The 13,161-nt window shown below is 43.1% G+C and overlaps 1 protein-coding gene across 1 annotated transcript; it reads left to right on the top strand.

Moving 5' to 3' along the window:
• Nucleotides 1–200: 200 nt before the first annotated feature.
• On the top strand, nucleotides 201–11,427 carry MGST2 (microsomal glutathione S-transferase 2). Its single transcript, XM_065837624.2, has 5 exons — nucleotides 201–311; nucleotides 5,058–5,157; nucleotides 6,312–6,382; nucleotides 8,213–8,294; nucleotides 11,003–11,427. The coding sequence occupies exons 1-5, from the start codon at nucleotides 254–256 to the stop codon at nucleotides 11,133–11,135; spliced, it is 444 nt and encodes a 147-aa protein (XP_065693696.2). The 5' UTR covers nucleotides 201–253; the 3' UTR covers nucleotides 11,136–11,427.
• Nucleotides 11,428–13,161: the final 1,734 nt, after the last annotated feature.

The following is a 13,161-nucleotide window of genomic DNA, read 5'->3' as shown; positions in this document are numbered from 1 at the left end:
TGTTCTCCCTCTGTTTTCACACAGGCGAGAGGCAGGCAGAGCCAGCTGACTGGATTTGAACTTTTTCAGGAATGAAAAATGGCCATAATTTTGCACTCTTGTTTGAAAAAGCGAGGCTGTTTTATTTCCAAGGCAGGCCTTTGTGGCAGCGCTGAAAAGCACTATAATTCTCCCAACTGTTGTGTTTCCTCATTGCTCCCTCAAGCTGTCCGTGCTGTACCCACACCCCGCTCGCGCGGGAGCTGCTGGGAACATGGCCGGTGATGTCGTTCTCCTGGCGGCCGTCACTCTGCTTTCCGCCTTCCAGCAATGTAAGAGCCGCGGGGCGGCGGGGCTGGGGCTTGGGGAGGCTTCCACCGCTTCTGAAGCACTGGAAAGTATTTTATGGCAAACTGGCTGCACCATAGCTTTAATTTCTGAGAACTTCTAAGTTAGATTTTTCTCGCTGAAGCATTGTTTACCCTCTCTGTCGTCTAAGAGGGAGCCGGCTCAGTGGGGCAGACTACTTTTCCCTGTGGGAGAAACCAATTTGTTTTCAATTCTGTTTTGTTTGCTGACTTTTTGGAATTGTGCTATTGTGACAGCTTGTAATTAGCTGTAAAGCTACCCCAAAGCCACATTGTGTCTTGGTTTTGATTCTTATTTAGGCACCTATACAACTGAAAACCTCAAAAGTGAGAGTGAATTTGTGAAACTAAATACACCAGTGCTGCAATGAAAGTGCTGTAAAAACTGTTTCCTGAATTAGAGATATATACTAAATACCTGAAATGAAATAAGAAAGCAAACCCTTACCACAGGTAGCAAAAATATAATGTTTTCCATATCACGTTCTCATCATTTTCTCTTAAATTTCTTTAAGATCAGAATGGATTTATTTTATCCCATGCTGAGAGAAAGGAGAAAGGGAAAGAAGTGGGCAAGTGTGAGCTGCTCTTTTTGTTGTCTATCAGTCTAAAACTGCAGTGGCATTTTTAATGCTCATCTTTATTTTCTTTGAAATATGTTGATTCATGAAGTTGTGTTTACACCAGGAAACAAGATATATTTTTAATGCATTTGTGCTATACGAGGATGAGATTAAGAGCAAGGTAAAAATAATTACTTTGCCTTTTCCCAAATATCTATAACACTGCCAACTTATCTAGCAACCTATCTATGTGGAATGACTTTATTTTTTTCTCAGAGCCTCAGCTACTGAAATAACATTTGTACCCAGAAAAAAAAAAAAAAGAAAAAACTTGAGAATGTGACCCTTCCAAGTTAAAAGAAGCCCAACACAACAGAAGGCACATTAAAAACACCTAAAATTCACATTTTCTTTTTCTGTCATCGGATCAGCTACAACGTACCCTTGTGATCTTTACAGAACATTTCTGTCTGTTGGCAAATTTTGCCATCAACTTCTATGAAGGTTCAACTTGCCCACCTTGATTTTTAATGTAAAAGTGTGGAGGACTGAAAACCAACCAAACATACATACATACATACATACGTTATCTGGAAAAGTACTGCAATTTGAAAACTGAAGGAGTTGTACAGATACTGAAAATACATCCGTTCTTGTGATGGTTAATCCATATTAGATGATCTTAGTTAAAATCACAGAAAATACAAGATAACCTATGTTTTAATGCACACTGGCAGTCTGACATCAAGCCCAAAGAGCAATCTGTGTAAGAATCTGATCTACTGATCTGATTTAAATGATGGTTTGCCTTGCTTTCAGGACACTTGGTAGCACAGGCAAACTAAAAGAGATTAATTTATGGGAGTTCACTGGCACTGGAAGCGTGTGTTATAACCAGTTCATGCAGGGGGAGCAGCCCAGCGTCAACCGATTGCTGTGAACGAAATACACACAATATGCTGTTTGCTCTTCTGTTTATTCTGCTGAGCTTCCTGTCTCGATTCAGGGAGGTGCTAACGGGCAACACCACCTCCCTGAAGCAATGCTGGAAGTCAGGTTTCACTTTGCAGTCATCAGAGGTACAAGATTTAGTGTCTCAAAACCATGAGTTGTTCGAAGAATCAGGTCAGTCAAAGATTAAGCTGTGCAAGAAATGCTGTGGGATAGAAAGAAAGAACAGAAACAATGCAGGAAGGGGTTTCCAGTCATGAATCCTGTTTTAAGCAGCTATGATTTGCTTGAGAGATCAGTGTTTCGTAAAGGGATGGGAAAACAAGGGAATCCAATGAAGAGACAGAATGAATCCCAGGCATCGATATACGTAGTCTATTTTGAAGGATCTCTCTGAGCTAGCACCTTTTAAAGATCACTCTTAATAATCCCATGATCCAGCAAGACATTATTAAGAAGTATTTGTTTTTTTCTTAAGGTTGTTAGGCCAGGCTGCACAAATTAGCACACACTATCATACACTGCAATACAGATATCAGCTTCTCTACAGACTTTTTAACACAAATAAAATGTTTGAGAGTAATGTTCCTTGAAAGCCTGCTTTGTCCTATATTTTCAGAGTAAAGATATTAACTCAGTAACCATAAATGCCACCTGAAGATGAAAGCGAAAAAAACAAAAAAGGCAAACAAAGGCAAGTCAAGCCTCAGTCATGTAATTTAGCCTGCTAGAACTGTATGACTTGATACAGGGGGAAGAAAAGGCAATGGAAATCTTTACTTACTCCTCCTGCAGTGCCTTCTGGAGCCCTCACGACTGCACCTCCGGTAGGTGGAGCAGAAGAGCTCTCCTGTTGCTTTATTATTTACTTTAGCCCTTGTAACTCCATAATCACAAAAGTTAAATTTGGAGTTACGTTGCTACTTTCCATTCATCAGCAAGGAACTGAAAGGCAAGTTCTATACAGTTAACAAAAAATACAGTAATTATTGCACTCCTGAGCTCTTTCCGAGTCCCTGGTTGGCACCTGTCTTGTTCTGCACACTGGGCTCCCATTTTCTTTTAAGGTGACAGACATGACTTGAATTGTCCCCATATATAGTACCACAGCTTGTTTTTCACTGGCGTGTAAAAGCCCACTTGTCCCTAATTGAAGCAAAGTTCCCATTGATCACAGCGGAAGCCACTTAAGAAGTGGATTTTATGATGGCTGGCCATACTATCACAACCTGATTGCTATTTTTGCATATGGTTAACTGGAGTCTCCCATGTACAAATCTCTGCCCCTCAAACTACAGCCTTGCTGACCAAGCAGTACCGAGGGTGAACAGCATTACAGCTGAGACCAGGGTTGTACTGTGGCCTTGATGATTTGGTTTGGTTAATTGCACTATAATAAATAAACAGGAATGATTTGGGCCCTACATTGCCTTAACCTTCTTCTTTCCCCTGGTAAGTTTATTTTGTTCAGCATGTGTTCAAGGCTTCTCTCTACCTTTTTTTTTTTCCTAAAAGAAACATTCAGGTGCAGTGACCTGCCTTGGCTTGCCTTAATTTCTCAGTAGAAAACAAAATGGTCCCAGATTTTGAGGGTGACAGAAGCCAAAAAGCAACTTTTCAGTTAAGTTTTCCAGGAAAATATTTCTCAAAAATAACTCTTGTGCTTCCATGAGCTCCAGTCTCCCTAAGGCACATTCCCTTAACCCTCCTTGCTACCATTTGGCCCTTCTGAAAGGGCTGCAAGGTGGCAAATAAACAGATGAATCTCCAGGCATATACAAGATGTGTGGGTGGGAATGGAGGAGGTCTTGCTGGATGCAAATACAATGAAAAGTCCTGTAAACCTACCTTACAGAGAGATATCTGAGATGCTTTGACTGCTTTCCGGAGAGAAAGGTTAAGAGGTTGCTTGAACACAGCACATAATTACTTATATGGGGAGAAGACAGATGGGAAAATGCCTTTTTGGGAAAAGGCTTTGGCCACAAGGCTGAGACATATGAGGTGCAGAGGGCAGCACCACTAGTATCTCTAGTCATATTTTGATGGAACTGCTCCCAAAAGGGAGGACAAAAGGTGTGCTCTAGGCTTGCCCATTAGCCACGTCTCTTTAGTGAACTCAGGTGGGTGCCTGGCTTCTGGATCCAGACAAACTTTAAGTAAAGGGTAGATAGCGAGCTGCCCATCACAGGGTGGATATGACATGGCCAGAAAAATAACTCCAGGTACCCCAAGAGTTTTAAACTCAAACATGTAGCTGGCCAATAGCTCTGCTGCGTACAGGAAAGTGCTGTCTGTATATCACCTTTTGTCCTTACGAGCCTCTTCAACTTTTAAAGGGAGACTTCTGCAACGATTGTGTCGGTAAAATGAGGTATACATATATACATCAGAAGTGACCTTAGAAATTCAGGTCAGAAGTGCAGAGATAGTGTTTGATAAGTTTGGGGTTTTGTGGTGAGTACCTGACACTTTGTCACTTTACAGTATATAATCTAGCTTTTAGGTGGCACTGCATCAGTCCTAAACCAATGCTTTTTGCAAGACAGGGAAGCACCAGCAGCTCCAATCGGCACAGCTGCTCCAACAGGCAGCTCTTTGAGCTCTGCAGCAGATGAGGTGGGGAGCAGCGAACAGTTGCAGCTCTCTGCTCTTTCCAACAGGCAGAATTTTGAGAGTCCCAGACAATAACAACAGATGGAAAAGCGTGTGCTATAAGACATGACTAAATGACTTTTAAAAGGTGGCTACCAGATTTTTGTTTCTAATGATTGCAACGCTGCCCCATACTCTAAAGCATTACAGGTCTTAACGTCACTAAGACGAAATAACCAGATGCTATTCAAACAAGCTGGGAAGCAGCCTCCGTCAGGGCAGTTTGGTTACCGAGATAGCGCAAAGGCAGTGCTCGGCCATTGCAGTGTGACTGGACTGCTCCTAGGCTCTGCAGTTTTACAATTCCGATGAGATGGAAAGATATATTTCTGAAACAGCATTTTTTCCCCTTCCTCATAAGTCACTCTCGATCTAAACTTTTGTAAGGAAAAACTACTTTATCTGACACTGGTGTCTTTCCATTAAAGAAAATGGAAAGGGCTGAAGAACAATGATCTCTATTTTAAAAATCACTGACATGTAAGGGACTCAGCTGAGCTGAGGAACGGTGTAAGTTGTGAGCCCTTATTTTAACTTACAGGTTATTTTGCTTGGCTGGTGGGGAAATCAAGAATGAAGCACAAGATCATGCCCCCAGCTGTCACTGGAGCTCCAGAATTTGAGAGGACATTTCGTGCACAGTAAGTTCGGAGATCACTAAGATGGTGGCAATGAATAACAATTGAGTCCAGAAGATAAGCAAAAATGTCTGAAGACATTACCTTTTTCTTTCCATCCTTTTCTCAAACAAAAGAAAAATAATGAGCAAAACACTTTTCAAATGGTTCAGCTATTATTTTCATGATAATGGGACAAGTTCAGCTCATTTAAAAGAGTGACCACTCAAATTCTGATCAAACTAGGCACGCAGATCACCCAAACCTAAGTAGGGGCTGAGAGCTGTAACTGTAACTTAGAGAATTCAGATGTTCTGTATTTAGCGAGCTGTGCTGGCAGTTCTTGGACTGTAGCTAACACTGAACACATGGAAGACAAGAGCAAACATCTCTCTTCACAGAGGATAACTGCAGGATAGCCTGTCTAAGAAGACAGTGTTTTCCTAACGGGCTGGAGTTTGTGATTAGCTAACGACCCTATGCAGAAGTATTTATTTCAAACAATCCCATCTGCTGTAACTGTAATTGTAGCGGATAACAATAATGAGACTAAAATATATTAAGCAATACATTAAATACCAGAATATGTTAGATATAGAAGGTTACCTAATTCATTAAAAGGAAATTAATTCAGAACAACCCAGAAAAGATATCCCAACAAAACATGGGTGGGAAAACTCATGATGTCCACAAATAAAGGCGTTACAACCCTCACCATAAGACGTATCGCGTGCTGTCTGTGGCCTCAGCAGAGCGATCCACGCTGCCTGCGCAAGGCTCTGTGCTTCCTCTTGCAGTCCTGGGAATGCTGACCCACAAAACTTGCGGAGTTACAGAGTATGGAGATGTGTGATTAACATCACATCCATGTGCTGGAATTCCTGCCTCCTTCTGCTGCCCTTGATTTAAGATTATCTGTCCCATTTATTTCCATGAGGTTGGGGTCCAGTTCCTTGTCTAAGTTTAAATACCAGGAAAATATTTGAAATAGTTTGTATTTGAGATTACAAAGAGAGAGTTTTTAAGAGTGCCTAGTTCTGGCGTAACTGTGCTCCCACTGGATTCGATAGCATCAACTTCAGTGGAAACAAAATGAGGCCAAAGCTGATTATCCTTTAAAATCCACCCCATAGTTCTTTTCCTTTCCAGACTAACGTTCTTACAAATTTATTCTGCAGACAAAACTGTGTGGAGTTTTACCCAATATTCCTTACTGTCCTCTGGACTGCAGGATGGTTTTTCAATCAAGGTAAACACTTTTCGTTTTTATCTTGGGCTGAGAAGTTTTACGTAAGTTTTTTAAATGCTTCGGTTTTTTCAGGAGGCAGATCATGGTAGACATCTTTTCCCCTTCTTTTAATTGCATTACCTTAGCATAGCCTTCCTAGAGGAATGCTCAGTGACACTGAAATCCCTACTTAGTAATGGCATCTCACTTAGCCCTTCCAGCTTTTGCTTCTCTCTGTCAACCAAGGAGCCACTACATGGCACATTTGTTATTTTTCGGGGTGAATCATTCAGGAAAGCAACTCCTGGGTGCTTCCCACTAACAATTATTTGCACATTACAGGATGATTCTGACAGGACACCAAGCACAGCTGTCATCCCTGGGGAGCAGGCAGCCTGGAAAGGCTCAAGTCAGATCACTCATTCCTGGGGCTGGACCCCCAGCTGAGGGAGATGGAGCTCAAGCCATCAAACCTTCAGGTTTTTACATCTCAGATGGGTGACACCACCACTGGGTTACAACTCAGTTGTTTGTTTGGGAACATAGCACTGAAACGCAGTCTTAACACGGTTATCTCCAGGCATAGGTATTGTACTTCAGGTGGGCAGCGAGGACTCGTGAAAACCTATCACGCTTTCTCAGGCATCTGGCAGGGCATCAGTTTTTGGCCAAATGTTCTGAACTCAGATGCCACAGAGCTTTCATACCTCTCACTCTGTTGGGCTTTCCAAGATGGGTCTGTGATGTCTGCTAACAGCGATGGGTTGAACACTTGTAGGACTAGAACTTGTGACAGAGCCTAACTCTTGCATTCTGCTTTCCTAACCCTTCCCCAGCTGTTGTTTTAGAAGCACTAAGTCTGGGGGCTGGAGAACAGATAACTAGGTCATGCCTGCTACACTTCTCCTTCCTGAATGACGAGCTTTCTTCTTCATGTTCTATAATAAGTTTGCTCCAAAACAGTAATTTTGGTTTGGGGCTCTCTTACAGCCAGAGTTCCACCTCCATTTTAAATCCAGTGTAGATCCAAAGTAATACCGCGTGAGTCAACAATTTGGGTATAAGATAGTACATGTGCTCGTAGACAGACACTTGAATTGAGGGAAACCACAGTTACTAACGAGCACCATGGACACGTGCTGTCACATGTATGAAAAAAAGGATTATGTTAACCTCCCCTTTAAGTCATTTTTTCAGCTGAGCATCTCCCATAGGTATGTTATGGGAGTTAATCCAGAACACAGTAAAAACTGTCCTCTGTAATCCTCCCTCGCACAGCTTGAAAGAACACAAAATTAACTAGCACTGCTTAGTCCTGGATAATATGACTGACCTATACACCCTGCTCCATCTATCAAATGGAGATAACTTTATACTCTTCCCACAGGGAGGTCAGAAAGCTAACTTCACTACAGCTTTCTCTCGTGTCTTTAGATAAAAGCTGCTATATAAATGCAAAGCAGGTTATTAACAACATAAATAAGATTCTCCTTCTGAAACAAACACTCTCCTTTAACACAAACTGCCATAACAGTTCACAAGCCACAGTGTTCCATCCCACTGTCCTGTGGGGAGGGGGTACAGATTCCTGTCAGTTCTTGAGATCTCCTTTTCAGGTAATGCTTTTGAGGTCTTTTTGGATAGTTCTATGTCCACCCATATCAAGAGCATCCTGTAGTGAATGTTCATGAATACATCCATCTCCTTTGAATGATTCTTTCCCAGGATATGGGTAGCCATGAAAATCCCCAGAGCCATATAACTAGAGGACATAACTAACATGGTTAACTGTCTGTGATGCTAATTTTTTAGTTTTCTGTTTTTCACCACCATTAATCTTTTCTTTCTTAGAATTAGCTTCCTTCCTGGGTGTGCTGTACATGTTTGCCCGCTACAAGTACTTCCATGGTTACGTGCAGTCTGTGAAAGGAAGGTAAGGAGTTACCAGCTGGGGGCAGGTGAAAAGCTCCAGGCTGTGGTCCGAAGCCAGGCTGAGAGCCAAGGACTGGCAGTGGGAAGTGACTATAATTGAATCCAACATGTGTAAAGTGTCAGCAAGAGGTCAGAAGCAGAAACCCGCGGGGAAGAGAGCTGGCTGTGACAGCAGGAGCCTGGGTTGAGATGTGCACATGCTACAGGTCACGAGAGAGAAAGGTTTGATGCTCACCTTGTGGGTGCCCGCTTTGTACTGAGCATGTTGGCAACCAGAGTCGGAGAGGTCTGAAAGCAGCAGCACAGTTTTGCAGCTCAGGTATGCTGCGGGATGGGAGACCGCTCAGCAAGGCTTGCACAGTGCCTGCCTGTCCGCTATGTTCATTTTTCCTCAGTTTGTCACATTAAGACCTTTAGCCTTACGAAATGCACTAAAGGAAGCAAGCAAATCCAGCCTTGTAGGCTGATGAACTTTCACCCAACAGATAGGAGAACACAGCTTCAGACAAGCATACATTAATGAACGTTAAGTGCACAGCATCTCGTAATGCAAATTCTGCTTCGACAAACATGCATACTGGCAAAACACCCCTCCAGTATACACACTTAGACACAGTTTATTTCTTGTTTCACTGAAGTCACTGCACTGTCTTCTGTGTCCTGAGCTAAGGCTCCTCTTCCAGCACACTTATCAGTCTCAGGAAAAAAAAAAAAAAAGCATTATATATGCTTGTCATAAAATTAAAAGACTTGGGATGTATATTTCTAGAGGAAGATACAAAACAATCAGATTATTTTGTAGTGAATAATCCTGCAGCAGCGAAAGAGCATACTATTTTCCATAGCTTGTGTACTGTTATTATCATTCTCCTTCACTGCAGTCTCCACCAATCCTTTACCCTCTTTGGAAGAGTTGTTGCTTAAGAGAAGGGAGAAGCTATGTTTTTTTTCCAGAGCAAATATATGGAGATAATATTATATGTCCCAGTAAGAGATGCAGTAATTCAAATGATGCAGTGAACACCGACCAGAAGACTAGCAATTATTAAGGAAGCAAACCAGTCTAAATAAATGAACAAGCATAGCATAATGGACTTTTATTTAACTAACAAATTAAAAAGTCCTTTGTCTCAGAAATCTTTCCCATGCTTTACTTCAGCACTCTTAGACCGATGGGTTTGGCCTCTCAAGGCAGCCTAAGAACAGTGGTTGGCTTCACTGTCAGACAGAGCTTTACACTCCGGGGAAACTCTGATTTCTTTGCCTTTAAGAGGGTGCTGAGACTCAGCCTGGCAGCCCTAGGAAATGGCTTTGCTGGGGAGACCTGCGCCTGCAGGCCTGGCTGGTGCTGACCTCCCTCCGGCTCAGCGCAAGCTGGGCATGCAGAACTCAGCGCCAAAACATACAGCGCATCTCCAGCTGCCCGAGTACCAAGGAGGTAATTAGTCTTCACACTGATTCCCAGCTGTCATCACTGATTACATCTGTGCTAGTTATAAAGACAAACCTGGTCCGCATGCTCAAAGAGTTGGTTACAACATACTAGTGCACTTGACTACATGAATTGCAGTTCAGATTTGCCAAGGCTGGATTTTTTTAAGAACACAACAGGAACATGTGCCTTCTACTTGGTTTCTGTGCTGGAGAGGTCTTTGTAAGTGAGCTGTATCCTTTAGCTGTCCCCTCCACCTGGCTCTGACTGATACTTAGAAGGGCTAAGCTCAAGGCTTCTCCTGCTCTCCTGAAATGGAGGAAATCTCATACTTCACCATTTTCAAATCCACACCTAGATGGGGCATGCACAGAAAGGCTACTTCGATAATTCTTAAGCACCAGTGCAATTCTCATGCTCCCCCCCACGCCCAGAAGTGCCTAAGCAAGGTATCACTTGAGCTGACAAGCTCCCCTCCAACACTAGCATGATGGCATTCTCCAAAGAGACATTTCATTGCTTGCTTTGCTGGCAGAGGCCAACCCAGCAGCAGCTCCCTATCAGAGCAGAATATGCACCAAGGCAACTGAGAACAGCCCCAGGAGAGCGTGCATGGATGGGCAGCTCCCTGCTCACACGTGCCCGAAAAGTGAGTCTGCGTTTCCAAGCTAAAGGGCTGTCCCAGCCTCTTCTGGGGGAGCTTTCCATTTTGTACAAATAAAATAACCTGATCCTCTCCCATCCCCAGCAAGTGCCCTAATCACTGATTTTTAGGATTGACACTCTTTCTTTCCAGTCCAAAAACCCATCTCCAAGCCAAAGTGATAAGCAGAAGCAGATCTCCCAGCTCAGCGGAGAGTACCTGACCAAGAGGCGTGGATGTGAGACACACACCTCTCCCCCAGTCCCGAGGGCTTCTCTCCCACACTCCTACACCTGAAGTTGCAGTGAGGTGCTCAAGCTTGTCTGTGGCGTTGCCTACAGGTCTTTATGTCATGGGATGAGGTAGCTCATCCTGGAGGAAGTTCCTAACTTTCACATGAATATTTAGAAATGTTGGGGGGAGTTTTCCTACAGAGAGGATATTAGGAATCTCTCTTCTCCCTAGCAAAAGTCACGCGTGGGGATGGTTTATTACCAAAAAACCCCAAGGCAGCATCACAGCAGTGATCCTTTCTGATTCTATGCACCTCTTCTTAACTGGCGTGGACAAGCAGTTTCACTGTAAACACACCATGTGCAGCTTGTAACAGTATTTTTCTGCTCTTCACTTTTAGGTTAATAGGTTTTTATTTGAATTTGATGATTCTGATTTGCTTGATAACCCTGGGTGCAGCTGGCATTGTGAACAGCTTTCTGGATGAATACCTGGACTTCAACATTATGAAGAGATTACGCAAATTATTCTGAAGACTGTTTTGTTGTTTGTTTTTTGGTTTTTTTTTTAATAAAATAAAACAACATGGATGCTTTCCCTGAACAACAGAAGATGCTTGTGAATAAAGCAACAGAGCTCTTTACTAACATCCCATTGCAATGTAAAATGCATGCTTCTCCTGAGCTGTTTACACTTTCTCATTTCCCTACTTGAAAAAGAGTCAGTAAGACAGAATGTCATGTCACCTGCATTTGCAATTAAATATTCTCTTTTCAGTACAGTATTGTAAATCCTAAACAAATTACATAAAACTAAACCCATTAATTCACTGATTCAGTTGCAACTTGCACTGCAAGCAACAGCCCATCTCACCAAATGTCCTTCAGCTTTGGCAATGCCTCTGTGGTCTTCCTTCACTCCTCTTCATTTCCCCCAGCAGCATCATTCATGCTGCACAAATGTAAAAAAATGCTTCCATGCAATACGCTGTTGCGAGGTCCCAGTTTTCCAGGAATATCCAATCCCACTGCATGAGACTGCTTAAGCATATCTGGAAACACTGCTTTCTTCAGGAAAACATGTAAAGCTGCTCTTGACCCTACGTTTCTGTGAAGGCCTCTTGATTTTATACACGCGTTCACAATTCGACACATACTCAAACACTCTTCTCGTAGAAGTGGGACCTTCCTGTAGGCAGATCCCAGTCCTTACACAAATCCTCTTGAAAACAGGCTGTCCCCACAACGCAGCACTTGCGAGAGAGAGTCAGCCTAGACAAAGAGAAGGCACAGATGCTCGTCTAACAATTGGGTCTATTGCATTGTGTCCCGGCAAGGCACAGATGGCTGGAGTGTGGGAGAGACGAAACAAACATCTCAGCATGGCCACAGCCCTGGGAATCACAGAAAGACAGTGAAAGGCAAACTGACTACAAAACCAGTTTTCTGCTAAAATGGGGGAAAACCAATGGCTGAGCACCATGAGCTCCAAGCATACTGGTGATCAGTTTAAACTGTGTAGAACAGAGAAGCAAGGCCATGCCTATTTTGATAACTCCTGATTATTCAAATTATTTAGGCAATGCTGAATATACTCATGGTAGAGCCAGCAGGCAGTTTTCCTTCTCATGCCCCTGAAGACACGATCTGGCCAAAAATACTACACATTTTCAGTGGTGTTTAGTCAGGTCTATATAATGAACAAGTTTATGGTCTAAAAGTGCGCTAAGGTTGATAACCTGAGCACAAAATAATCGAGTGCCGGATCAGGTTCATAATAAACTTTCATATGAAAAAAGGTAGACACACATGCAGAAGTTAGCTTGTGATTGAAAGACACAACTTACCGCCTGCAAGCAGCAAAGGCTGAAATGTCATTTGAACAAAAACCGAAACAAGTACAACAGTGCAAATGTTGGGTCTGCTGATGGCTGAGAGGGCAGAAGGGAGAAGGAGAAGGGAGAAGGGAGAAGGACAGATCGTGATGGCAAACAAGCTGAAGCTGACACAGCTGCGGGAAGGGCAACTCTGGTACTTGCCTCCAGGCAGAAAGTACAACAGGGCCAGATTTAACAACCACAGGAATCACCGGGAATCCTTCCACCAACTTTCCTTCTGTGGGCTGAAAGACACAAAATCCACCTATCCACCTGCCAGTGATGCCCTGAAACAGTCATGGGCAGCGGGAAGTGCTGCCACCAGAAGGAAACCAGAGACAAAGGGACTTGAAACACGCAAAGGAGAAGGCCGAAAGGTCACTAGCTGTGTTCAACTAGGTCTCCGTGTCTGAAATTATTCCGTTCCAAGCTTACCTGTTGTCACGGTCTGGTGTGTTTTATAGACAGCTTCCCATATCCCATCTTTCCCACAGAAAGGGATAAAATGCTTTTGCACAGGGACAATTTCACATGCTGAAAAATGCGGGTGTGAGGCTGCAAAACATCATCTAGCGGATAAACATAAACCTTTTAGGAGGTGCACCAGCTAACAAGAGGCCTAGAGCTGAGAATGCCACCTGTCTTCTGAGTCACTGCTTTTTCCCCAGTAAGCCAGGACAGAA

Source organism: Patagioenas fasciata, chromosome 4, assembly GCF_037038585.1.
Source record: "Patagioenas fasciata isolate bPatFas1 chromosome 4, bPatFas1.hap1, whole genome shotgun sequence".
In the NCBI taxonomy this organism is placed as follows: domain Eukaryota; kingdom Metazoa; phylum Chordata; class Aves; order Columbiformes; family Columbidae; genus Patagioenas; species Patagioenas fasciata.
The sequence above is the reverse complement of the archived record's forward strand: the minus strand, read 5'-3'. Positions and strand labels throughout refer to the sequence as shown.

Excerpts from the sequence above, each read along its gene's own strand:
- MGST2 (XM_065837624.2), top strand. The coding sequence starts at position 254 with ATGGCCGGTGATGTCGTTCTCCTGGCGGCCGTCACTCTGCTTTCCGCC. Across the intron at positions 312-5,057 it reads GCTTTCCGCCTTCCAGCAAT|GTTATTTTGCTTGGCTGGTG; the intron begins GTAAGAGCCGCG and ends TTTAACTTACAG. Across the intron at positions 5,158-6,311 it reads GAGAGGACATTTCGTGCACA|ACAAAACTGTGTGGAGTTTT; the intron begins GTAAGTTCGGAG and ends TTTATTCTGCAG.